Source organism: Vulpes vulpes, chromosome 12 (assembly GCF_048418805.1).
Source record: "Vulpes vulpes isolate BD-2025 chromosome 12, VulVul3, whole genome shotgun sequence".
In the NCBI taxonomy this organism is placed as follows: domain Eukaryota; kingdom Metazoa; phylum Chordata; class Mammalia; order Carnivora; family Canidae; genus Vulpes; species Vulpes vulpes.
In genome coordinates this window covers 48,692,617-48,719,116 of record NC_132791.1, presented here as the reverse complement: position 1 = coordinate 48,719,116, position 26,500 = coordinate 48,692,617, and the positions used below count along the sequence as shown (strand labels likewise).

Here is a 26,500-nt window from a genome sequence, read left to right as displayed (position 1 = left end):
CTGTAATCATTAAAAAAGCAATCTTCAACTTGTGAAATAACATTTATTTATAGAACAGTTATAAGAGTTGTTTAATTACATCTAAATCAAGCCTATGAAACAAAAACAGTGAGCAACATTTACTGCATCACCCCAAATCTCAGCTTTCTCCATTTTTTAAATTGTCTACAGGCACCTTTGACTCCTTGGTTGTGACTTTAATGCATTTTTCTTACTAGAAAAGACAACAAAAAACTGGTAAACAAGTATTGGGATCTTCTCTGAGTCTCATATAAGAGGTCTCAAATCCAGAAAAGGTCAGGATAGCAGCTCTTGGTTAAGAGGTTTTCCATCATCTACAGGGTTGGCTGGTTCTCATTCGAAGCTATTTAAGTCTCTTCTTTTGTCTAACCAAATACTCAGCACCTACAGAGTCAAGGCAGATAGCAAGCTATGAATCTATGGAAAACTATAGAGATTAGAATGCAGTTTTCTTTTTTTTTTTTTTTTTGCAGCAAGGTTTGACTATGCTTTTTTTCTTTCAAAGTATGATCCTGCCCAGAAAAGAAACCCCCGAAGGTCATCTTCTGGCTACAATGTCTTATTATTGTAGACGGGACAGTATGAATCTATATCAACAGGTGTAGCAACCAAAAAATGGATAGTGATTCCAGCCTCTGGTTCGCATGTTTAGCTCTCTGACTTGAGGCTCCGGAACAGGAGCTCCTATTACTTAGCTATCCCCAGCTCCCTTGAGACTTCTTTACAGCTGCCTGTCTTCCTATATTACTTTACTTCATTATCTATGAAAGCTAGTCCTACAGAGGCTTAGGGTTTTCCAAAGCAGTAGGTACAATGTCATTATCTATGGGCCCTTAACCATGTCTAAACATAAACTCTGAGAACATAATATCACTTTAACACTACTCTTATTCTCATAGACTTTCTAAAATCAGATTCCAGAGACTGTACTCCTTTTTCTTACAGCTCTCTACATACAGTACCTGAATCTGCTCCAAGACTTCTCGCTGCATCTCCACAGCCATATGGTACACATGGTGATCAGAGTCATTGTACATCACAGCATTTTGGAACATCAGCATCAGGTCTCGCTGGAACTGAGCCATGGTACGAATCCGTCCCTTAGACAGATTCCTTTTCAGGCTAGTTAAGTCCATGGGTCTGCAGATGGCCAAGAGAAACCACAGGAAATCAAACCTTTATGTGGGACCCAACATTATCTCTTGGAGAACCAGCTCTTAATGAAAACAACAGTAAAGATAACAATTCCCATCAGATAATAAAATAGCAACAGCCGCTAACATTTGATTTTTTATAATAGGCTAAGTGCTTACCATGCCGAGTATGAAGTACTTTCTGTATTAATTCATTTGGTCCTCTCAGTAAACCTATAAAGCTAGGTACCTTACTATCACCAACTGGCAGGGAAGAAACAGAACTAAAGAGGTTAAGTACTTGCTCGAAGTCACACAGCTTGGATTCCAATTTAGAAGCAGCCTGACTCCCACAAACTTAGCCACTATACTCTACCACTGTAGGAGAGATGTTGGTCCCTTGTACCAAAGTTGTAAAGAGCTCCAATGATTAGTATGTCACATGGGAGTTATTAACTGTTCACAATATGTAGTCATATACTAATTGTTTAATCTGCTTCTCTTACTACACAATCAAAAGCTAAGAATTTTTTTCTCCTTTTGTGGAGATGAAAAGATTATGAATCAAGTGGATGTTTAAATAACTATTTAATGAGACACAGAGAGTGTGTATTATAAAGGAAAACATAGCAGTGTAGAAAGAGGACTAAACTGGGAATCTGGGGTTTAGTTCTGGTTCTGCTATTCACTGTTGATCACCCCAGTCATGAGTACCTCTGAGCCTTACCTTCCTCATCTATAAAATGAAGGAATCTGTCTCTAAACATCCTTTTCTGATCTTTTACATTCTATTAATACAATGGTTTATGACTGCATTTTAGATGAACTATGCTATAAAAATCCAAAATAGTGCCAACAACCAATGCTTATAAGCATTTGGATTACCATCTTTGCCTTAGCATATTTATAATGGCTAGTTGAATATAGTATTCTTTTAAAAATTTTGCTCCAGAAGCTATCAAAAACTATCAAAGGCTAATATAAGATTATAACGAATGGATATTACTTAAAAATGAATACTGGAAAAAAAAAAAGCCTATCATTATCCTTTTGTTCCCTGCATTCCTTCTCAAATGAAGACCAAGCTTACCATAACTTTACAAACTTGTTCAGATGTAAAATCTATCTTGAGTTTGTAAGTAATGTAAATGAAATAAAGAAAAGATCAGGGCACCTGGCTGGCTCAGTTGGTAGAAGCATGTGACTCTTGATCTCAGGGTTCTGACTTTGAGCCCCACATCAGGCATAGCAATTACCTAAAAATAAAATTGAAAGAAAGAAAAGAAAAGAGAAGAAAAGAAAAGGAAAGAAAGAGAGGAAGGGAGGGAAGGAGGGAAGGACTGATCTAATGGATTGGAAAAAAAGTATGAAAAGACAGATATAAAAGCAACCAGCCTTTCACTGACCTTTTCACCACATCCTTGTATCCTGGGGCCTGCCTTTCTGACACAGGCTTCAGAAAAGGACTGCTGAACCTGTTAAGGGACAAACTCTGAGAGGATGAGGAAACTCTAGAAAGTCACTGTAAATGAGAAGAGTGGGCTGTGAAGACCAATGTAGGCTTGGAGACCTACCTGTGACTGGCAATCATCTTCCAGACTGGCAGGAGAGTCTTCTTAAATAGCAAGTGATCCTGAACAGGGTCATTCTGGCCTAGATCAGACCTATGGGATAAAACAGGACACAAAGGAAAGAGTAACTTCACAAATGGTATTCTGTCTCTCCCAGGTAGGTAAAGAGATTTTCTCAATATATAATGCTCTTAGTTAATATGGGAAAGAAGTAACACCATAGAAATTAAAACATATTTAATGCTTCCATAAGAGACCCCAAACCCTACAAATATTCTCTTACTGGTCACTATTATCTAATGGAGTAGTTGCTTTCTACTACCGAACTACAATTGCCTCTGTCTTTTGAACTCATGCTGATTTGCTCTTCAGCACTTATGACTCTAAAAACATTGGTGTATGAAAGTAGTCTTTGTTCACTGATGCTTTCCAAGTGCCTGACATATAGTAAGAGCTCAAATATTTCATAGTATTAAGTATTTTATTTTTTTTTAAGATTTTATTTATTCATGAAAGACACACAGAAAGAGAGAGGCAGAGACCTAGGCAGAGGGAGAAACAGACTCCATGCAGGAAGCCTGATGTGTGGGACTCAATCCTGGGACTCTAGGATCACGCCCTGAGCCAAAGGCAGACACTCAACAGCTGAGCCACGCAGGCATCCGTATTAAGTATTTTATTTTATTTTTTTTTCGTATTAAGTATTTTATAAATGAATCTATGATCCTATGTTTATGCCGAAATATGCCACATTAATAAGTATTTTTCCTACATTTCCTGAGAAGGAAATACTTGGTGTCACATCTCATGGAATTCTCTTATGTTTCATCTGATTGTGGCACAATTTACATATTTCTCCTTTTCACTAAGAAAATACCTAAGAAAAATTCATTTTTCGTCATGGCCCTTTCTTCTCTGGGCTAAATTGTCTAGTTTATTTTTTCTTCCAGGTGCTACTGTCCAATGTTTTATTTGATCTTATGATTTTCCCAGTTGACAAATTTTCTCTTTACTCCAAAGTTTAACACTTTTAAACTTCCCACTCTTTATATACTGCATTAATCTCTCAAAATGGGTTCTTCTCACACCTCATGTTTCACATCGTCTATGCTTTATGTACCATACTGTGTGTGTCCATTTGAGCACATCTCATTTTATCTTTCTCCAAGTTGAACAATTCTAAACAACTATCTATTTTCAGGATATAGTATCTTACCTGCATCTGAAATATATACACAAAAATCAACTTGTCCTTAAACCAGAACCCTATCAGAATAAGGCATTTAAAAACCCAAACCCCCTTCCTTTGTTTCTGATCAGTTAGCCAAAGTGAATAATAGTTCCCTGGTCCTAGGGCAATTTTGTTCATACATCCACATAACAGGTATTAAGTTTCCATTATATGAAAGATATTGAGTTAGGTTTTGTAACCTCATAATTGACCACCTTCGCAGTATTTTAAGAAATAATCCCTTGCTTACCTTTATTTCCACTTATTTGGAAATGCATGTCAAGCAACTACAATTAAAAATGTAGAATGGTACTCCAGAGGCCTTCTTTCTATGTATTCCTGAGAGTTAGTACCAACTAAGGGACAGCCAAGAAAAAGAAGAGCCTGGAGTATGTTTATATTCCAAGTGGTCTTTTTTTTTTTTTTTTTTAAAGATTTTATTTATTTATTCATGAGAGATACACAGAGAGAGGGGCAGAGACAGAAGCAGAGGGAGAAGCAGGCTCCATGCAAGGAGCCTGACGTGGGACTCGATCCCCGGTCTCTAGGATCACGCCCTGGGCCAAAGGCAGGAGCTAAACCGCTGAGCCACCCAGGGATCACCCCCCCAAGCTTATGGTCTTAAGCTTATATGATTATAATACAAAAACTCAGCTTCTTAGCTTCCCTTAAGCCATCTGGTCAGGCAGACTCAATTACTGTTATCTATTGCTTTCCAATAATTACTTTATGTTTATCCTAAATCCTAAAATAAGACTATGGATTTTGCCATTTAAGATGCTAAAATGTCATGAGATAAAATGTCCCAGATTAGATTTTCTGTTTTATGAATAGTCATCATATGCCCTCTGTTCATACTTACAGAGAGTTATAGAAAAGCAAAGAAAGCAATTCTTCAACAACATAGGTATTAAGCTGTGTTCTACTTGTGTAACAAAACTTTGAAATCCGCTACCTAAAAAACAACCTTTCATGCTATCTTCTTTTAGTAGATAGATACAAGACTAGGCTCAGAAAAGGAATTATTTATTACTATAAGAAAAACAGTTTTTCTGATTTAAAAAGAAATTCCCTTTACTAAAAAAAAAAAAAAAAAAGATTCCCTTTAGTCTCATAATTATTTATAAAAAGACAAGACAGGGATCCCTGGGTGGCGCAGCGGTTTGGCGCCTGCCTTTGGCCCAGGGCACGATCCTGGAGACCCGGGATCGAATCCCACATCAGGCTCCCGGTGCATGGAGCCTGCTTCTCCCTCCGCCTGTGTCTCTGCCTCTCTCTCTCTCTCTCTGTGACTATCATAAATAAATAAAAAATTTAAAAAAAAAAAAAAATTTAAAAAAAAAAAAAAGACAAGACAATTATATAAACAATTTCCCAAGATCTGTGGGAAAAAACAAAGGAGATCATAAATTCAAAATAATTTTTAATCTCAAGTTGCAAGGAGCTTTTAGTATTTTTGAAAAAAGTATAGTTTCAGTATTAGACTTTAGGGACAATCTGAGCAATATTTTCTGAATAAATATAGTAATTAAAGAGAAAGGTTACTGGGGCACCTGGGTGGCACAGTGGGTTAAGCATCCAACACTTGGTTTTGGCTCTGGTTGTCATCTCAGGGTTGTGAGACCCAGCCCCATGTTAGGCTTTGTGCTGAGCACACTCTGCTAAGGTTTCTCTCTCTCCCTTTGCCCCTCCTGGCCTGGCATGCAAACACTCTCAAATAAATAAATAAATCTTTAAAAAAAGGGAGGGGTGCCTGAGTGACTCAGTTAAGTGTTTGCCTTCGGTTCAGGTCAAGATCTCAGGGTCCTGAGATGGAGCCGCATGTCGAGCTCCCTGCTCAGAGGAGTGCCTGCTTCTTCCTCTACTTGTTGCTCCTGCCCTCTTCCAGCTGCTCCCCGTTTGTGCATGCACAGTGTGCACTCACGCTCTCTCTCAAATAAATTAAAATCTAAAATAATAAATAAATAAGTAAAAATAAAGAGAAAGTTTATTTATAAAAGAGATTTTCAATGTGGACGAAACAGACTTTTTTTTAAAAGATTTTATTTATTTATTCATTAGAGAGAGGGAGAGAGAGAGAGAGAGAGAGAGAGAGAGAGGCAGAGACACAGGCAGAGGGAGGAGCAGGCTCCATGCAGGGAGCCCGACCCAGGACTCCATCCCGGGGATCCCGCCCTAGGCCAAAGGCAGGCGCCAAACCACTGAGCCACCCAGGGATCCCGAAACAGACTTTTTTTTAAAAAGTAGGCTCTAGGGATGCCTGAGTGGCTCAGAGGTTAGGCGTCTGCCTTCAGCTTGGGGCGTGATCCCGGAGTCCTGGGATCGAGACCCACATGGGGATCCCTGTATGGAGCCTGATTCTTCCTCTGCCTGTGTCTCTCATGAATAAATAAATAAAATATTTCAAAAAATATATAAATAAAGTAGGCTCTATGCTTAACATGGAACTTGAACTTATAACCCCAAGATCAAGATTCACATACTACTGACTGAGCCAGTCAGGAACCTGAGGCAGATTTCTTTTATAAGAGGAAAACAGAGACTTCTATTTATACAATAAAATTACATTTAATTATATTTCTAGTGTTTTCAAATTTTAATTTCCTTTTTTTAACTTACAAATTAACCCATGTTCATGGTAATGAATTCAAATAGGCATAAACAGAAGTAAAAATTTGAATCTTAACAACCCTGGATAGAAATCCATACTTACAACGTTGAAGAGGTAGCACGGCTGAAAAGGATATCCACCAGAGGAGTCTCCTGAATGCTGAAGCCATCATCACACTCTGTTGAAGAGGGCTGGTCTTCCATTTCTGACACATATCCTTCACCCTGGTCTTCCTCTTTGGATTCTTGCTGAACCTCCCCCTTGGAATGCCAAGTAACAAAGAAAAGTTTAGAAAGAGATTTACTATCTGCAAGGTAATTTTACATGGGGTAAATGAAGGCTGACCTTAACGTGGAGTCAATTATATAAAGCTATAAAAGAGATTAGAGAAAGGTGACTTAACTACACCGTAGTCAATGAATTCTTGGTAACAATTTGGCTAGAGAACTGAGATTCTGTATCTCAAGAAAAAAAAAAGAGTAATATACTCATTTCTTTTTTTTTTCCTTCTCTCTTTTTTAATAATATACTAATTTCTAGATGGATGCTGTATTCTTTTAAAACTGTCAGTATGACCTGTGGCCCTGGAATTACAGATAATATTCATCATAATGGCATTCTAAATTTTATTGATTGCTCACTGTGAGCCAGGCAGTAAGCAAAATGCTTTCTTTTCTTTTCTTTTTTTTTTTTTTTTTAAGATTTTGTTTATTTATTCATGATAGACACAGAGAGAGGCAGAGACAGAAGCAGGCTCCATGCAGGGAGCCCGATGTGGGACTCGATCCCGGGACTCCAGGATCATGCCTGGACCGAAGGCAGGCGCCAAACTGCTGAGCCACCCAGGGATTCCCGCAAAATGCTTTCTTTACATGAAATGTCTCACTTCAACTTCATAGCAAACCTAAGGTAGAGAGAGCACCACTATTCCATTTATAGCAGAAAAAAAACGAGGTTCTAAGATGTTTACTGACATACTTAAGGTCACACAGTTAAGCAGTAAAACCCAGATTTGGACCCAGGCAGCTAAACTCTCTGGAGTTACCTTATGTGCCCTAACTACTATGTTCTGCCTCCCTGGGCAGAGGACCAATCAGCCAGCTAGTTTAAGTTACTCACTTACCTCTTCACTCTCTGTGGATAGTCGCTGAATTACACAAACATCTGAGGGAGCTGGAGCCACCTCTGGCCTTCCATTTTTTCCCAATGGCTTCTCAGCTACCATGGGGTCTAGCCTAGCTGAAAGCTGTTCAGGCTCTCTGCATGGCTCTTCTCCTTCAGTAGCTTCCATTTCTCTTTCCTCTTGTTGCCTGGTACCAGATGAAAGGCAGCGACCTTCATTTGATTCTTTGCTGCTAATGCACAATGGCTCCATTAAATAAGCTACCTGCAATCATAGTATGCATACGAACACTAGTGGAAACCATTATCTACATATCAATAATGTTACATGATTACAGTGACCCAGTTTGAGATGCAAACAGATTACTCATTCATTCTACCATTTAAAATGTATAAAGTAACTCAGATACCCAGACACTGAACCACTTATTAGGAACCTAATGGTAATAGATATGGTTCTTGCCTCTTCAGAGAGCTTGAGTTCTAATTTTTCATGTCACACGTCAACTTTGATCAATTGGGAGTGGGTATATAGAAAACTGAAAATTTTGTCTGTCACAGGCAATGCAGAAAGAAATAACAACATGTTAAAATGGATTCTTGCTGATCTTGACCTAGGTTCTCCTGATGTGTGAAGTTGCCACATAAATATAAACTCTGTCCAACTCGGTTTATTTCTGGCCCTCAACCCTAAAACCAGTGTAATAAGGACACTGTAAAATAATGTCTTGAAGTCATAAGTGTTAAAACCTTCAGAGTGTGGGTGTCACCTCCCAGGACTCCAAAAAATGAATTGCAACAGATATTCATAAGGCAAAACAAAAACAAAAAGATATTCATAAGGCAGTCCTGCATATGGAAACTCTACTTCCTACAACCCTGGGCTCTTAATTTATTTATTTATTTTTATTTATTTATTTTTTTGGGGGGGCTCTTAATTTAGACTGAGATCTTAGAACACTTGGTCAAAAAGTACATATTCAGCACATATTCTGTATTATTAGCACCAAGTGCTACAGACATAGCAATTAGTTTCTGCCACTGTGGAGCTTGCATTTTAGTAAACAGTATTAAGAGTAGTAGAAATATGTATGGGCAAGTACTCTCTTAGAAAGTTGAGACTCTTTTTTTTTTTTTTTTTAAGATTTTATTTATTTATTCATGAGAGACAGAGAGAGAGGCAGAGACACAGGCAGAGGGAGCCCGATGCAGGACTTGATCCTGGGACTCCAGGACCATGCCCTGGACCAAAGGCTAAACCGCTGAGCCACCCAGGGATCCCTGAGACTCAACTTTGGAAATAATGACTTCCCATTACCTCAGAGAGAAAATGGAGGAGATTCTGGCGGCTGACTTGCTCTGCCTCTTCCTGAGATTCCTCACTGCCTCCGTCCCCCACAAGCAGCTCACTAGGTTCTCTCCCTGGGCTGCTTTCCTCTAGTTCCTCAGCCCCTGGCTCCTCAGTTTCTCTCCAGCTGCCCACATCAAGATCCAGACTGGAATCCCATGAACTGAAGAGGGACCTGCAGTCGTTGCTCAGCTCAGAGTCATTGGGATAATCTGGCTCCGAATCGAACCAAACCCACTCATGCCCCATCTGTAAATACACAGAAAAATGCATTAAGTTCACTCATATTACAATTTCTTAGGCACTTTCATGTCTAAAGTTCAGTAGAAAGATAAGAGATCAGAAACTTCTTTCTACTCATCATCACACATAATAAAAGCTAGCTGAAGGGAGACATCAGGGGATGAAATCTTTGTCATTGGGAATAAAATGAAAAAGCCCCAAGTCAAACAGTTGTTTTTGTTTTTAGATTTTATTTATTTATTCAGGGGAGGCACAGAGAGAGAGAGAGAGAGAGGCAGAGACACAGGCAGAGGGAGAAGCAGGCTCCATGCAGGGAGCCTGACGTGGGACTCAATCCCAGGACCCTGGGATCAGGCCCTGAGCTGAAGGCAGGCACTTAAACTGCTGAGCCACCCAGGCATCCAAGTCAAACAGTTTAAAAGAGGTATTACCCGGTAATTTTTTCTTGGGTTTCCTCACACTCCAAAAGAAAAGAACAGGAGCATAGCTAGCTCCTCTAGCATAGTAGTTCCTCTATCACAAATCACCCTTAAACTCAACTGGAAGACAATACATTTGAGGAACAAGAGCTATTTTGCTCAGTGTGTAGACATCTATCAACCACTAAGCCCTCAAAATATACTTTAAAATTATCTGTGGCATCCTTCTGGTCATATCCAACTCACTTTGCAGAATGAGAACAGTATCAAATTTTAAAAGTATCTTCCTTTCCTCTCATTACACTACACGATCCTGTTTTTTTTTTTTTACCCCTTTCTCCTATTTTTAAAGTAGGCTCAACACCTAGCATGGAGCCCAATTCATGTCCCTGGGATTAAGACCTGGGCTGAAATCAAGAGTTGGATGCTTAACTCTCTCAGCTTCTGAGAGGACTGCTCTTTTTCCTTTTACAAGTTGCAGTGTTCTTGCTTGTCCTCTGCTTCCTCATTAATACTTACTTAAAATAAGGTCTACGTTTTGAGTTTTCAACTTTGATCTCTACTGGAATAGTTCTCAGATCTCCACCTTTACTTCTTATGTGCATTCTGGTCTCATTTTTCCATGCACCCAAAGGACTATTCCCTTTAGGTGCCCTACCATCTGCTTCAACTCAACATTTCCAACTAAAATCACTTGTTTCTATCTTAAAAAGCATTCACTTTCTCAAATTCCCTTATCCCCCTTATCAACACTATTTTCCCAATTCTCTTTACTTCTCTTATATTCAGGAAGTAACCCCACTTCCCAATGTTCATTCACAATAATTTTTCTCAAAACCCATCCTCTGTTCTTGAATAAAATGTCATAGCCCCCTGGTTTCTAGATTTTTAATCCAATCTACCGTTAAGCATACCTGTCATGTTCTGTCAACCCAAACTCTATCTGCATCCTTTAATGGATCTCCTCTACAATCTTCTCCCATTTTTAGGGCTTCACTGCTTGTATCACATGCAAGTTTGTAGACTGCTTTGGGAATATATTGTACTTCCTTAAAGTAGTCTCCACTCCCAGAGTGGCACTCATCGAGGGGCTTGAACCTGAGATCAAGGCCTGAGCTGAGATCGAGTCAGATGCTTAACCGACTGAGCTACCTAGGTGCTCCTATACTATAATTATTAATCTTTAACTCCTGGATTGACTGAATTCCTATCACCCCGTAAGACTATCTGCTACTGCCTTAGCATCCTTTTTTTTTTTTTTTAAATATATTTTTTTAAGTTTATTTATGATAGTCACACACACAGAGAGAGAGAGAGAGAGAGAGGCAGAGACACAGGCAGAGGGAGAAGCAGGCTCCATGCACATGGAGCCCGACGTGGGATTCGATCCTGGGTCTCCAGGATCGTGCCCTGGGCCAAAGGCAGGCGCCAAACCGCTGCGCCACCCAGGGATCCCCTGCCTTAGCATCCTAACAAGCTTCAGAGTTTAAGCCAGAAAGAGCTGTCACTTATCTTTCATAAACATATCTTTTTCAAGAAGGCTCAACATATGAGACAATACCCTATTAATGTCCATTTCTTTATAATAAAAGGCTCATGACTAGCTCATTTCACACAATTTTTATTTAGTAACAAAAACTGAAACTCAAGTAATAAATTTGCTAACTCTGAAACTGATTTTAGCTTTCAAGTAGCAATGAATTCTAAAATACACAAGAAACCTACATAAAGGATGAGGAAGGAAATAGTGCTATACTGTCCTAGATATACCATCTGCAAAGATAGGACACTAAGTAGGACAAATGTCTGAGATAAAGGTCAGTGCTACCTATGTCCACGTTCTAATCTTCATTAAAAGCAATGCCATGAACAGAACTCTGAAAACATTGAAGTTTTCCCAAACATTCCAGAAAAACATATCATCCTCGTTGCACAATGCAGCACTTTAGAACATTAATTATAATTTCAATATTGATTACTTACCTTCTCCAAGCTGAACAGTTCATATTATAATACCACTTCCCCCCCAATCATCTATTTCCACAGACAAAACAATTATCATGCAGAAAAAAACCACAAGTTTCTCACACACACATATAAACACACAACACACCAAAGGCTAAAGTTTTCTTTTCTCAGTTTATTGTGTATACATATACACTTCACAGGTGTTTTGTTTTTGTTTTAAAAAGTCTGTACACTTCACAAGACAGTACAAACTAGCTACAATCTGCTAGCTACGCATTAGGACATTAACACAGCCCATGATTTTTGCCCTAAAACAGGCAATTGTGCTACTTCAACTCTCTGAGAGAGTTTCCCCAGCTCATGTCACATGGCCCAGATGCCTCCTCTTCTGTATTTTCCACTTCTGGAACTGGGCCGACAAGCCCAAGCTCTTTCTTGTTTACTTCTACTTCAGGTTCAGCTCAATGAGGATACTCTGAAGCTTCACTTTTTCATCTTCATATCTGCTTCAATGGCACAGCGGCGCCCCCTGGTGCCCCCATCCTAGATGATAGGCAGACAAAGAAATTGAGCATGAGTGAGTTGATTAGAACCTAAGAGAGAAGTTTCAACAATGCTGGGGGATTTGGTTTCTTGGGGGAAGGAAGAGAATCAGCAGAAAAATCCAGGAAATAAGAGGTACAGATCTGTCTTCCCACAGAGTGGGCTAAAAATTCCTGGCAGTAGTTTGTGAGAGGAAATGTAGGACAGAGTATTTTGCTCCTGCCCACCACAGAGGTCACTGGGGTTTCACCTGGGGTCCCAAAGAATGACTATTAGTCATCCCACCCAGGCCCTAAACTGTGTTCAAAGAAACAGAAAGAGTAAAAGAAAGGTGGGAGGGTGAGAAAGGGCAGTGGATAGTGATATTCTTGGCTAACATACCTGTCCAGCTTGTTGGTCCCTATAAGAAAGGCCTTTCCTGCAGACTGACCCTGGCACTAGTTCCCTAGCACCTCCTGACAGTTGTTTTCCATGAGATCAGGACAATCAGAAGGCTTCTTTCCATCTGCTGCTCTCTCCCTGCAGCCCAGCTCCTTCCTCTTGTGCAATACTTTGCTGTCTTCAATAGATATAAGATCCTATTAACCAGCTTTGCAACAGCCAGCCAACTGCTTGGGGATCCAGAGTCACTGTTGCAGGCCAGTAAGAAAGAAGGGAGATTACAGTGTTCCGTCCGTGGTACAGGCTGATGCCTGTAGGCAAGATGAATTGGTGAACACTTTTGCTGGGCTAGGCCATTTTTACATTTCTAACATGCAAGGACTCTAAAGTTTACAGAGCTCATGAACACAAGCTGCCTTTGAGGCAACATTAAAAATAAAAATAACACCTTGCATTTGTTTAACACTTTAATTTTTTTCAAGCCAATTCCATAGCTTGATCTTATTTTATCCTCACAACATCCCTGTGAGGTAGGCTGGACAGGTACCTGGTTATATTAGGTCCATCACACAGATAAGGAAAATAAGGTTCCAAAAGATAATCCAGTGAGTTTAAGATCATGTGATTTTCTAGCCTGATGTCTTCCATTACATCATGTCTCAGTGCCCCGGAGTGTCATTCAATTCACAGAGGAAAACAGTAAGTGTTTAGGGCTAGCTTTATTAAGTTTATCTCTAATTCTACCAGCCACTACTGTATGTGGTACTCATTGTTAGTAAGATCCTTATCTTAAATTTTACTGAATATTTGTGTTATCAGGCATCAGTCTTGTAACTTACTATTAGGGAAAAGGAGAAAAATGATGTGCTGGGTATCTGTTGGTATGAGGAACACTTAAAAAAGGCAGCTAGCCACTACTGCTCTAAGCAATCTTTTATTTGTAAGAAAAGAATTGGCAAAAGGTGGAATCAAGAAATGAGGAGCAGGTGCATCCTAGATCCTTACCAAGAATACCTCATTTCAGCATAGTGAACTTATAAATAGTCCCTACCCAGCCCACACACGCACACATGCAGAAAGACAGGAATGCAGAAGAAGAGAAAGATTCTTATTCAATGATCTGAATAAAGATAAGTTCAAGACATTGCCACGGTCTGCATGTTGGACTTCCCTCTGCCACCCACCCCCAGCAGGAGCTGAGAATCTTTGTGGCAACACCACCCCTTGCAACCATTCAATACTTACAAAGAGAGAGAGAAGGAAGGCAGGAGAGCCCATGGGGACACTGTCCTGTTAGAGGACAAACAAACACTGATCAGGTTCCACAGAAACTCTCAGCCGCAAGCACCCCAAACCTCAGGACAGAGACACAAGCACCACACACACAAAGACAAAATTTAAAAACTCAAGAACAAGAGGAAAGAGATCCAAAAGCAGTCTGGCCATAACGCTTTCTGGAACAGGAACTGACGGTCCCCAACTGCTGCAAAAATCATTTCCCCTACTTTGAAGGCACTCACTCAGAGAAAGTAATAATCCACTCATTCAGCTCACAATTTCTCATGTTACTGGGTATTTCAGGCACAGCGAGTGTGTTTCAATGTTTGGATGAGTACATCCAAAGATTTACGTATGTTTGAACACCACTGGAATATAAAAGCCCAGCAGTTACCAAGTAGTAAGTAGTAACATAAGGTTCCTTGGATGCTTCAGACTTCTAGCTCTGGAACACTGGCATACTGGCTCTTTCTTGGTCTCCTCACCTTCTCTGAAGAATCCTGTTTGCGGGTAGAATCTCTCCCACGAAGACTTTTAGCACTGATCCCAGATTCAGATGTCTGCATAATCAACTGTGTGGCAAGGAATTGCTATAGTGAAAAGAAAGACAGTTGGCCCTTGAGACCTGATCCAGTAGGGAAAAATTAAGACTCTTTTGGCTTTGTAAATAGGACTTCATGTCATATCCTTCTGCAAACAGCATTCTAATACTTCTCAACTGAATCCATGTTTAGCGTATTAGGTTGTTTTTTTTTTTTTTTTTTTTTTAAGATTTTATTTATTTATTCATGAGAGGCACAGAGACAGAGAGAGGTAGAGACACAGGTAGAGGGAGAAGCAGGCTCCCTGCAGGGAGCCCAATGTGGGACTCGATCCCAGGACTCCGGGACCATACCCGGGGCCGAAGGCAGACGCTCAACTGCTGAGCGACCCAGGCGTCCCTAGTGTATTAGGTTTTAATTCTAGTTGTACATGCTAAAGGATGTAAAAATGCCAAATATCTGTGAATTTTTGGCTATAATCCAGAATCAGTATCTCTTAAGAATGGGAAAGAGAAAAAACCTAGATGAACCAAAGGCCATTAGGCAATTTAATTTAGCAGACTATGCAGATATAGACAACTTCCCTTGAAATTCAGTATCTCAAAGGGTGCCTGATAATGCAAACTATAGAAATAGATTATCTGCGATGAACAGAAATCATTTGTTGACAGTCAACTATATACATAATGTAATTTAAAAATACAAATTCACCATTTTATAAAAAATTATTTATCCCCCAAATATTAAAAAACTTCAGGAAACTGAAGTATTTGCCCAAGAAAGGCAGAATATTCTCATAATTCTTTTACCAAACCAACACGAATCCATCAAGAATAAAATTTAATGTTCCTGTGTCTCTGATTACTATTCTAAGTAAAAGCCAAGCACCCTTTCCTGACATCAATATAAATCCTTCCCTTGAGTATTTTCCTTTCATCGTTACTAAAACACTGAAGATCCTCAAAGTACCTGGATTTGCTCTAAGACATCTCGCTGCATTTCTACTGCCATATGATAGACATCATGGTCCGAGCTATTATACATTACAGCATTCTGGAACATCAGCATAATATCCCGCTGAAATTCAGCTGTGCTGCGGATCAGTCCATTTTCAATGTTTTTCTTAATAGTTGACAAATCCATAGGCCTAAAAACAAAACAAAAACAGGTAAATGGAGGTAAATGACTGGATCCAAATATATTATTATCATACATGTCTTCTTAAACATGCCCTTAGTCTTAGCTGCCAGGATTAAGTACCAACCCCTCACCTCACGACATGCACTTAATTAAAAACAAGGCATCTTTTATGGTAGGTATTGGCTAAGAATGGTAACAGAAGTCTATCTTTTGTGATCTAGTCACTGAAATGATCAATTTACCACTTTTACTCAGATCAAAAACATTTGCTTTAAACATTCTGTGTAAAGCAAAAATCCACTAAGACTGAACAACTTACAATTCAGGCAAGTCAGCATGCTGAATGGATCATGGCTTACCTCTGTACAATGCTATGGTAGCCAGGTGCTATATCATCTGTAACAGGCTGTAGGAAGACATTGGCATATCTGTCCAAAAAAGAGTAAGGTGCAATTACTGACTTACCCTTCAGAAGCACAGGTAAGGGAACTTGATTTAAGTAGCTGAAGGCTGTAAAAGTCAAAGCCACCGATCTCATATAAACCCAGCCAGACTTTTTCTCCTAACATTGAGGAGAAGCATGAGAAACATACTGACTGGTAAAGCTCACTCACCTATGATTAGCTGCAGCTCTCCATACAAGCATGATAGCTTTCTTCCAGATTTTCTGTGCCTGAATGGCTTCCTGATCTTCACTACAGACAGAGCTGAAATAAAAGAAGGGAGTCCCACTAAGCGTAAGTCCAAAAAAAATCCTTATCATTTCTTGTGAACTACTAGTTCCAGGCCAAGAAAGGGAAGACGAAAAAAAATAAGACTGAAGAAAAAGATCCTCTCCTACTTCTCACCTTCACGGTCTTGAACTCAAAGAAGAATCTCAGATACTCACAACTGTGAAGAAGCAGGGCTGCTGGGGATGGAGTCTGCCAGTGTATGGGACTGCAGTGTAGCATTGTGAATGCTAAAGCCATCATCGCTCTCGCTCACAGGTGGCTCATTATCCATTTCTGACAGATAGCCTTCTCCTTGATCTTCTTCCTTAGCCTCTTCTAGGCTGGCAGCTTCGCTGACTCCATCTTCCTCCTCATCCTCACCTGGGGCATCCTTAGACACAGTGTACTCCAGTCAACAAATGCAAGCAAAGCTATCCAGCAAAGCGTCATTAAACATGGTCTTTTGGATTAGATCAGTTCTAGAAAATGACCTCACACTGCTTCCTGACTGAGCCCTCTATCACTTACACTACCACGTACACTCACTGATCAAGTAATACAGAACCTGGACAAAGAATAAGACCAGGATCTTTTTCTTGAAAGGAAGAAAAAAAAAGCTACTTACTTAAGACTAAGCTAAGAGGCGTTCCTTCTTTCCCCTTGCTCTTGAGAGGAACTCTGACCCTGGGTACAAAGTTATCAAAAATAGTTTTTATTTTGTGTCTCCTCTGATGGAGCAAGCTCATATCACAATACTTTAAATCTGTTTGTTACCACTACTTTAGTAATTCTAAAAAGAATATTCCAGGGAATTTTCTTTGGATAGTGTAATTAATAATCTGATTTCTTCTATGTTCTCCCTGACTCTGGAATCCCTATTTACTCTAAATCACTCTGGAGGTATCAAAGCTTTGTTGTGCATTATGTGCGAAAGAAAGCTCTGTGTGATGTTCACAAATTCTTTCAGATGGGAAGCACATGGCCATAGTACTGCCAGTATGCCTAACTGTCCACTGCCAACTTTTTTCCATGCAACTCCTTAACCAGTCTCATCTCAGAGAATCAGATGCACGTTTACTATAATTCTTTAAAAAGGTAGTGCTATTGGGAGATCTAGTCACACAGCAAGAGGAATAAAGAAAAGTCTGAAATACCTTTATCTGGCTTCCAAAAATAGTCCCTGATTCTTCTTTCAATGAGTCTGCAGAGGAGAGAAAGACTACCTGAAGATTTTTCCACCTCAGCCTTCCCCTTCCTATGGACAATCATCCCCTGCAGCTCTCCTTTCCATGCTGACCTATACTACCTCCTCTACTTTCCCACAGCCCACAATCCCTCAGAAGCCAAAGCAAAGGATGTCAAGTTAGTTACAGAGAACAGATTTCCTGGCCATATCATTTACCTGACATTTCAAACTTGTGCTGAGTCTCTGCCTCTAAAGGATCTTCGATGGGATTGGAGCCATGTGATGGAGACAACATGCTTTCAGGGGATGCCTGAAGACCAAAAAGAATAATTACCCTAAGTACAGATACATCACTTCAGCTTACACAGTGACGAGACTACAAAAGAAATTCTAAGTTTTCCAATGAAAAGACTACAAAAGAAATTCTAAGTCCTAACAGGACTAACAGGAATCTAATGGTCACCGTAAAAGGAACAGGATAAGCACATGTAGCAATCATCTTATCTGTGGCTTTGGGCATATCAACCATGTGAGAATTCAGGAATGAGAACAGGAATGCAAGAAAACCAAAGGCCTTAAAAGTCAGCTCTTACCTAAGGTATAACCCTTCATCCTCCCAGCCCCTGATTTTAAATACCTCTGTCTTCACAGTTGTAAGTGGAGTCTCATCGCCTTTCCCACTGGAAACATCTGCTTCAGCAATCTCTCCAGTGGCAATACTTCTGGGTTCCTCATCTAACTCTTGACTCCTGAGTTCTGGTGGCTCCATACTTGGGGCTGGAACAACTCCAGCTACTATTTCAGGACCTGAGATGCCTTGTTCTGGTTCCGCAGGTTCCATTTTAATCTCAACACTAGGCTCCCTGATGTCTACCAGTTCATGGATTCCTTTGTTTTCTGTTTCCTCAAAGTCCAGCCTTTCTTGCTTGACTGTCATCTCTGGTGCAGGAAGAGATACTGGCTTATCCCGCTCCTGCTGGATCGGGTGCTCCCAGGGGCCAGGCAGGGACTGGGGATCATCATTCTCTTCACAGAATGACAGTGCCGCTTCTACTGCTGCCACATCCAGCACTTCAGGATGATCATCTACCTGTACCATAATATATACTGTTGAAGTCCCCCCAAAAAGCAGCCCAAATCCCTCAATTCTATAAGCACCAAATGAGATAGCCTCAATCTGCATCTTCCCTCTACATGTAGTAAAAGCAACCAAAGGACAGGTACCTATCCTGTGCAAACCGAAACACAGGGATGGCTGGGGAGATGACCAATGTGAGCAACAAAGGGCTTTGGGATTAAGGAGATGGAAATGGGCAGAAGCAGAACCGTCTGTTTATGTAATTCTTACTACAAGAAGCAAGAAGAAGCTGAGAAGAGAAGCCTATGCAGAACTCACGAGAAATTCTTTTGGGCTTTGCTGAATAGTTACCTTGTCCTCAATGATGGCAATGATGTCTCCAACAGTCTCAAAGTCAAGCTCTTCACCTGTGTAAGACACAGCAATATCCATCTTCTCAGCCAGATCTAAATCTTCCTTCCCATCTATGCTGGGAGCCTTTGACCCCCCAGGGGCCTCTGCTACCCCTGATCGGAAACACTCTTCTTTGATAGAATTGATGATCATGGAGATTTCGCTGCTATCCATGGAAACAGTCACAGTATGTGGATCCCCCACAGCCTCCATGGGGACACAAGTGTCAGGCTGACTCACTGAGTAACAGGAAGAGAAAAGCATTTCATTTGATACCAAGTGACAACCTGGAGATCAACCAAAGCTATAGACAGGTATCAAGTACCCACACACTTAAGCTCAGAAAAAGTTATCTTAGATCTACATCTTCATATGTTCTCTTGTCCCCGGTTTTATCTAGAAAGTAGGGTGAGAACACTTTCTCAAGCCCATTCATATGTACACTTAGTCCTTTCCCCTCAACATGTAAATGCCCACCCACATCTTCTCATTCTTGTTTTTCTAAGGATAAAGATGGTACATGTCCATGGAGAACAGAAGCATCTGAATTGGAATCGATCCTCTTGGGTCAGCTTTCTCTAACTGAAGCTCAAGATGAAATTTTGGACCTAGTGGCTGCTCAGGGCGTGGGTCAGGGACGCACCTGGAGCTACACTCTCAGGAGTGGAGACAGCCGGAGCAGAGGATGGTGTTGGCAGCGCAGGCATCATGACAATGGTAGCCTGGGACACAGACTCTACAGGGGGTGGCACAAGTTTAACTGGAGGTTCACTGGCAACAGTAGTGAAGGAAGCAAGAGGAGTGGTGAACTGTGTAGGACCAGCTTCTAAAAGCCGGGAAAGAGTGGGAGCACCTAACAAAGAGGTACACAAAATGAGGTAAGAGGAAAGCACGTGAACAAGAAGCAATCGCCACTTTAAGACTCAACCAAGAAAATTTTCAGTCTCAAAGAATGAAAGGAACTCCTCTGTTGAATTAAGCTCATTATCTATATCCTTTCTTTTTCCAATCTTGCTAATAAAGATCTTCTTCCAAGTTAGGAATGACCCAAAAGCACCAGACACACAATGCATGTGAAAAACGGGTGGTAATTTTTCCCCAGAAGAAAATTAATTAGTACCAACAAAGCCATGAAAAACCAGTATGAACAAATCTGTTGCTTCTGCAGTTAAGCATGCTATAAACCACCCAAATTCAACACCATTCAAATATCCATATATAAAGTTTGATATTTTATAAAACTTTTTTTTTTTTTTTTTTGGCTTTACTTTTCCTATCTTAATCATCATGACATCCTTGTGAGGTACACATACTGCAATTAATCAAAGAGCACATTGATGTTCAGGAGTTAAATCACCTATCCAAGGCCACAGAATCAGTATGTGGCAGGCCTGACATTCCAAATCTCAATTCTCCTGTACTATAACCTCAGGTATTCTTTAGCACCTTTCCATAATATTGCAAGCCCCAGAAAAGCAGCTTCACTACTAACTTCACAATTTTTCTCATCGATATCTATGCTGTGGTCATTCTGGGGTATCAGTATTTTGAAGACAGAATAGATTTACAATCTGAGGCACTATGTGGTTTAACAGGTAAAGTAGCTCCAAAAAAAGTTAGGCTTCACATCTACAATTGACAGTTGCTTACTTCGAAGGCTAGAAACCAAAGACAGTCAATACTAAGATCAACATCTGTGAAGTAAAGTAAGTAATGGAGAAATGCTGACTTACCTGAGGCAGCAGGGGAGGCCGCAACAGTGTTGGGTGTCTGCTGCATTTCCCCACCATGTATCATGGGAAGAACCCCGCCTACCTCCAGGAGGACACCTGTACTGTTCAAGTGGCCCGAAGCCACAGCCATTTCACTCTCATTGACCTACCAGGGAAGAACAGAGATGAAGGCTACACTCAAGCTTTCCTTTACTACTACTTCCCAAAAAAGTTCCAGCAGATGACCAAACTTCATGAAGTTAATAACCAAAGAGAGTAATTTCAGACCCAAGGGAAGCTCTAATTTTTAACACTTATTTGACAAGAGTTCTCTGGAGAAGAGAACCAAAGTAATTGTGGTTTCAGATAACTCAGGACCCAAGGATACTATCAACTTACTGGTTTTTTGTCTCTGGTTTTGTTTTTTTAATTAACATTTAATTAGGAGATCTCTTTCTCTTTTGAACTTTTTTTTTTTCCATGTCATATTTTAGGTCCCAGGCACTCCCTTCCAAAGTACTAAATCACCACAGCTCTCAAACACCCACAGAAGTCTCCATACCAGTCTGGGGCTAGTAGGCAGGAGGCTGCCCTTCTTCAAGAGCTCTGACAGCAGAGGGGAGGGGGGTGGAGTTGCTTTCTGTCCAAGCATCTTTTTCTGGGGTGAATCATCTGTTACTGGGGTCATGGGGGCTTCTAAGGGTGCAGAGCCTGGAGGAAGGGTGTCAGGAATCCCAGGAAACGAGGTGACTGGGGTACTCGGCAAAGTCCCAGGGGTTACCTAAGAGACAACAGAGAACCTTTATCTGACTTCTCAAACTATGGAAGGTTCCCTACTAATCTGGATGGGTTAGTGTGTCTAACTATTACTTTATTAGTCCTGAGTGAAATTGCCCAGAAACCCTCTATACCTCCTGCTCTCAGCCATTCCTTTCTTCCTGTTTTATCTCTTCCACCCACTCAAACCCACACTGACCCAAAAATTCCACCCAACCTGCCTTTCACAAACTGCTTAACCACTGCCAATATTCTATTTACAAGGAAACTATCCCTTATTTCTACAGGAATTTTATGAAGGCTAGTTTACTCACAAACAATTCCTTAATATTTTACCTATCTCCCAAAAGGTCAAAAGGCTCAATGTTTTTAGGTCCATTCTTATCTTAGAGCACAGAACATGGTAAGTTAAAGTCTTTAGCATTCAGACCAAGAGAGGAAATTGCCTCTCGGCCAAAAGTGGGTTCCTCATCACTCAGCTCTCTGCTGGCTTATTGCCCCTTTGCTGATCAATTCCTACAGATGAAAATATACTCACTCCAGAGGTGGCCTCTTCCATAGTGGTTGCAGTCAAGTCTCCGAGTGGATAATCACCTCCTGGGGAGGCAGAATCTATAGGAGAGCGGACCATCACAGTGGGTAATCTCCGAGGGGGTGTTTTTACTGCTTGACGAGCTAGAATGTAAGAGACAACAATTACTAAATCTTTAAGATTAAATACATGAAATGACTCTACTCTCTTATTATATAATAAAGGGCATATGGAGATGTTGCATAAAGCAGTAATAGGAGTTAGGATTAGAAATCTTTAATACTTCTGGAAGACCAGAAAACAGTTTAGACTTGTTTTTCCTACACAGAATTCTCACACTAAGCAAACTCACTGAACTGTCTCAAAGGTCCTTGGAGTAGGAAAGTGATTTAAACATTCCTCAATATCTTCTTCAACTAATAATTAATATTCTGCTTTTAACACGAGGGAACGACTTCACTGGCTCAAAGGATGTATTCCTAAACTTACAAATGTTTAAGTTCTTATCTAATAAATGGACTATTTTCTTAATCTTCTTACAGGGCTTTGAATTCTAAAAACTTAATTATATCTAACATCTATATTATAAAGCCTTTGCGTCCTAAAAGGACAAAAAGTGAGAACTTAGCAGAACTCCTATTCCAAGAGTTTCTTCCTGGATATAAAGGGATGTTTTTATTCTGGTAAGAGAAGAGGACATAGAAAAGTGCACAAGTAAATCAGCATCGGTAGATTCTATGTTACAATACAGTCTCTGTTATTAGCATGCAGTACCATATAGTTAATTGTTAAACAGAGTCACAAGGTTCAGGTTACCCTGATATGCAGCATCCGTAGCCTTCCTCTTTACTTCAGCCTCCTCTTCCTCCAACTTCTTTTTCCTAAAGAGGTAAGTAAGAGTAAGATCCTAGCCAGTTCTAGCTCTTTCATAGGTCACAGTGCCCTCATAAGGAAGTTTTTTTGTCAGGCTAGCACTTTCTGGAGGAAAGGCGTAAAAAAGAATCCTTGCCAGCAAAACAGGAAATGTTTTTAAAAATTTTTTTAAAGATTTTACACTATTGGGTCACCTGGGTGGCTCAGTAGTTGAGTGTCTGCCTTTCACTCAGGTCATGGTCCCAGGGTCCTGGGATCAAGTCCCAGATCCGGAAGCCTGCTACTCCCTCTGCCCCTCTGTGTCTCTCATGAATAAATAAATAAAATCTTAAAAGAAAAGAAAAGGTTTTACACTTTTAAGTAATCTCTACACACAATGTGGGGCTCAAACCCACAACCCCGAGATCAAGTCACATGCTCTTCTAACTGAGCCAGACAGGTACCTCCAAAACAGGAAATTTTTAGTGTACTGCCTAACTACCAGTTTTGTTTTTTTTTTAAGATTTTATTTATTTATTCATGAGTCACACACACACACACACACACACACACACACACACACACACGGGGGGGGGGGGGAGAGAGAGGTAGAGACACAGGCAGAGGGAGAAACATGCTCCACGCAGGGAGCCCCATGTCGGACTCAATCCCGGGACTCCAGGATCACGCCCTGGGCCAAAGGCAGGCGCTCAACCACTGAACCACCCAGGCGTCCCACTACCAGTTCTTCATTTAGGCAAACTAAACTTTAAGTTATGTCCTCACACTGAAATAATCCATCACATTACCTTCTACAACTCACTCCTCCCTCCCAGCTACTAGGCCAATATGCAGCTCTTCCCATCTAGAATCACTCAAGTCTAAAGGGATAGCAGATGGAAGAGATAAACCAGATTGAGGGTGAAAAAGCAGTAAAAAGAGAGGTGTACGAAAGGAAGAACAATATAACCCACATCACAATGTCATTGCAAAGCTCATCCAGTCTGCTGTCCATGTGCCCAGCTTGAATTAGTTCTGCATCTCTTTTCAGCCGCCTAGAAAGAGAAATAAGTAATCTAGATTTTTTCATTTAAATCTACTATTTAAAAAATTCTGACCAGTATCAGAAGTCAGCCCCTTTGGTCTCTCTCAACCATTTGGTATTCTCTCTGACAAGTACCTATATTTTTCTTGGGTTTCCTTTATCACTTTCTTTAGTTCCTCAACTCTTTCAGCAGTCAATTTCCGAACAATGACATCTTCAACAGTTTCGACCACTTCTCCCTTTTCGCCCCGTTTCCTTCTGTAGAAAATTTAAAAACAAACAAACATACTTTTGAATAAGAGAACATCTGTTCCCAATCCCAACTGCTTTCTTTGAGCCTCTCCACCATTTAACCATAGATAATGTCTCTATTTCAAATCACCTAGTAATTAATAGATGTAAACCAGACTTCCTCAGTCAACACTCTCCACTAAAGAGATGTGCCTTGAATACCTGTCTTTGTACTCACTTTGGGGTCTCAGTGGTCTCTAGAAGCTCTGAGTACTGGGAAGCACAATGCTATGGAAAAAAAGTAAAAATATGATGAACAAGCCTGCAAATGAACGACCTTTCAAAGTTTTACCATATCAGACTAAGGCTTATAGAGGAGAATATATGTAAGATACGAGTGGTTTCTAGGAGGGGAAATTACTCTGCAGTCAAGTCAGTTAAAAATACTCAACACGAGTACACAGAAAAGGAGTCCTCTGACCTAGAATTTGTATATTTTGGGGAAACAACCCAATAGCCAATATTTATAGTTAATATCTACTGAGTAATTAACATATGTGAGGCACTGGGCTAAAGGTTTTACAGGTATTACTTCAACTAAAGCTTTACAACAATCCCGAAGCAACTTTATAAATGAGAAAACCGAGAATCACAGTCCCAAGATTCTAGGTTAAGTCATATTAAACCCAGATCTTCAGGGATGCCTGGGGGGCTCAGCAGTCCAGCATCTGCTCCAGCTCAGGGCATGATCCCGGGTCTAGGGATCAAGTTCCGCATCAGGCTCCCTCTGCCTATGTCTCTGCCTCTCTGTCTCTCATGAATAAATGAAATCTTTAAAACAAAACAAAACAAAAACAACCCAAACCAGATCTTCTAACTCCCAAGCTGGACTCTTACATGTTATGTTACAAAGACAAGAAAAGTTTATAATACGAACATACAGGATGAATTGGCAAAGAGTGGGGAAAAAGGAAAAGGTATTCTCAACTATTCCACCTCTTTGAGGTATAAAAGCTTTTTGATTAAAGGGCAAGGCCTGGAAGGAAACCCACTTCACATCTCTAAGATGTTCTAAAAGAGTTGCTTGTGAACTTACTTTTTGAGAGAACCAGTCTGGAGGACGGCCAGGTTCTGCAAAGGGCTTGATTGCTCTGCTAACTGATACCCTACACAAAATGAGAAAAGCATATTACAAACTAAACAGGAAGAAAAAAGAGAGTGGGGAGGGGGAGGTATGCTAAGAGTTCAAGATCTGGAGTACAAAATTTAGAATGAAAAACTGCCACCAGGAAGTATTTTCAAATATGTGACTATGGAAAACGATACAACCCACCTTAAATTCATCTAGATGGAAACAATCATTGTGAAACAGTTTAACTACGTGATATATTTCCTGGGTGAAGTGAGGTATTAAAACAAGTACATTATCATTTCTATTCATTTGGTAAAGTATTTTTATGTTGTTTTGGTTTTTTTTAGAAGAGATGTATCTTTTGAAAAGCAATTTGTAAGACGTTCCGGACTAAAAAATTATCTTTTGATCCACTAATATAACTCCTAGGAATCTATTACTAAAAATAATCTAATCTTTTAAAAAAAATAAAAAGGGACGCCTGGGTGGCTCAGCAGTCAAGCATCTGTCTTTGGCTCAGGTCATGATCCTAGGGTTCAGGATCAAGTCCCATATTGGGCTCCTGCAGAGAACCTGCTTCTTCCTCTGCCTATGTCTCTGCCTCTCCCAATCTCTCATGAATAAATAAAATCTTAAAAAAAATCTAACAAAGTGGTAAGTACCAAGAAGAAAGCATGTAGACTTGATCAGACTGACAGGTTTCTCCTAAATAACTGCAAGAGATGTTTAACTTATGGCATTTCACCTCTATAAAATATTAAACAGATCATAAAAATAATTAGAAAATGTGGTGAAATGGAACATATATACCACATAATATTAACTGGAAAAAAAAAGACACAACTTTCTGTTATGATGCAATCGTATCACCTTCTAAAAAGTTGTAAAGACAGGCAAAAAATAAAAATAGGACTAGAATGGGATCAAGGAAGAGCATTTGGCTTTAATTGTGTCTATGTTTATTTCTTTAAAAAGATCCAAAGAGGGACATCTGAGTGGCTCAATCAGTTGGGTATCCAACTCTTGACTTCAGTTCAGGTCATGGTCTCAGTGATCTGAGATTTGAGCAGTAAGCTTGGAGTCTGCTTGAGATTCTCTATCCTTCCCCTCTGCTCCTCTCTCTGCTCATATGTGCTTGCTCTAATAAATAAATAAAATTTTAAAATCTTGAAAAAGATCCAAAGGAAACATGATGAAATATTAAGATTTGTTAAATCCAAACTGGATTTAACATGGATACTCTTTTTCAGATTTTATTTATTCATTCATGAGAGAGACAGACAGAGACAGAGAGAGAG

General features: G+C 40.1%; 2 protein-coding genes across 14 annotated transcripts in view; both read right to left on the bottom strand.

Annotated features, from left to right (window-relative positions):
• Positions 1 to 23: 23 nt before the first annotated feature.
• On the bottom strand, positions 24 to 9,407 carry LOC112921960 (bromodomain-containing protein 8-like). Its single transcript, XM_026001336.2, has 7 exons — positions 9,008 to 9,407; positions 7,691 to 7,954; positions 6,670 to 6,827; positions 2,729 to 2,818; positions 2,561 to 2,629; positions 984 to 1,161; positions 24 to 405 (listed from the first exon to the last, which is right to left on the bottom strand). Exons 1-7 carry the CDS (start codon positions 9,308 to 9,310, stop codon positions 355 to 357), a joined length of 1,113 nt encoding a protein of 370 aa, XP_025857121.2. The 5' UTR covers positions 9,311 to 9,407; the 3' UTR covers positions 24 to 354.
• Positions 9,408 to 11,819: 2,412 nt separating this feature from the next.
• The window catches only part of BRD8 (bromodomain containing 8), a 20,960-nt gene continuing 6,279 nt past the window's right edge, over positions 11,820 to 26,500 (bottom strand). For 3 of the 13 annotated variants that reach the window (XM_072728484.1, XM_072728492.1, XM_072728488.1), the window contains exons 3-21: positions 25,167 to 25,236; positions 24,309 to 24,358; positions 23,975 to 24,097; positions 23,769 to 23,849; positions 22,759 to 22,823; positions 21,949 to 22,085; positions 20,655 to 20,799; positions 19,565 to 19,774; positions 18,880 to 19,160; positions 18,088 to 18,540; positions 17,667 to 17,760; positions 17,419 to 17,465; positions 16,441 to 16,655; positions 16,166 to 16,258; positions 15,911 to 15,979; positions 15,381 to 15,558; positions 14,355 to 14,459; positions 13,837 to 13,881; positions 11,820 to 12,210 (exon numbers count right to left, since the gene is read on the bottom strand). In XM_072728484.1, the coding sequence (XP_072584585.1) occupies positions 12,151 to 12,210; positions 13,837 to 13,881; positions 14,355 to 14,459; positions 15,381 to 15,558; positions 15,911 to 15,979; positions 16,166 to 16,258; positions 16,441 to 16,655; positions 17,419 to 17,465; positions 17,667 to 17,760; positions 18,088 to 18,540; positions 18,880 to 19,160; positions 19,565 to 19,774; positions 20,655 to 20,799; positions 21,949 to 22,085; positions 22,759 to 22,823; positions 23,769 to 23,849; positions 23,975 to 24,097; positions 24,309 to 24,358; positions 25,167 to 25,236 (2,521 nt within the window). In that variant the 3' untranslated portion in view covers positions 11,820 to 12,150. Of the gene's footprint in view, positions 12,211 to 13,836; positions 13,882 to 14,354; positions 14,460 to 15,380; positions 15,559 to 15,910; positions 15,980 to 16,165; positions 16,259 to 16,440; positions 16,656 to 17,418; positions 17,466 to 17,666; positions 17,761 to 18,087; positions 18,541 to 18,879; positions 19,161 to 19,564; positions 19,775 to 20,654; positions 20,800 to 21,195; positions 21,415 to 21,948; positions 22,086 to 22,758; positions 22,824 to 23,009; positions 23,850 to 23,974; positions 24,098 to 24,308; positions 24,359 to 25,166; positions 25,237 to 26,500 lie in introns of all 13 variants that reach the window. The other 10 variants (XM_072728480.1, XM_072728482.1, XM_072728483.1 and 7 more) reach the window with 8 other exon arrangements.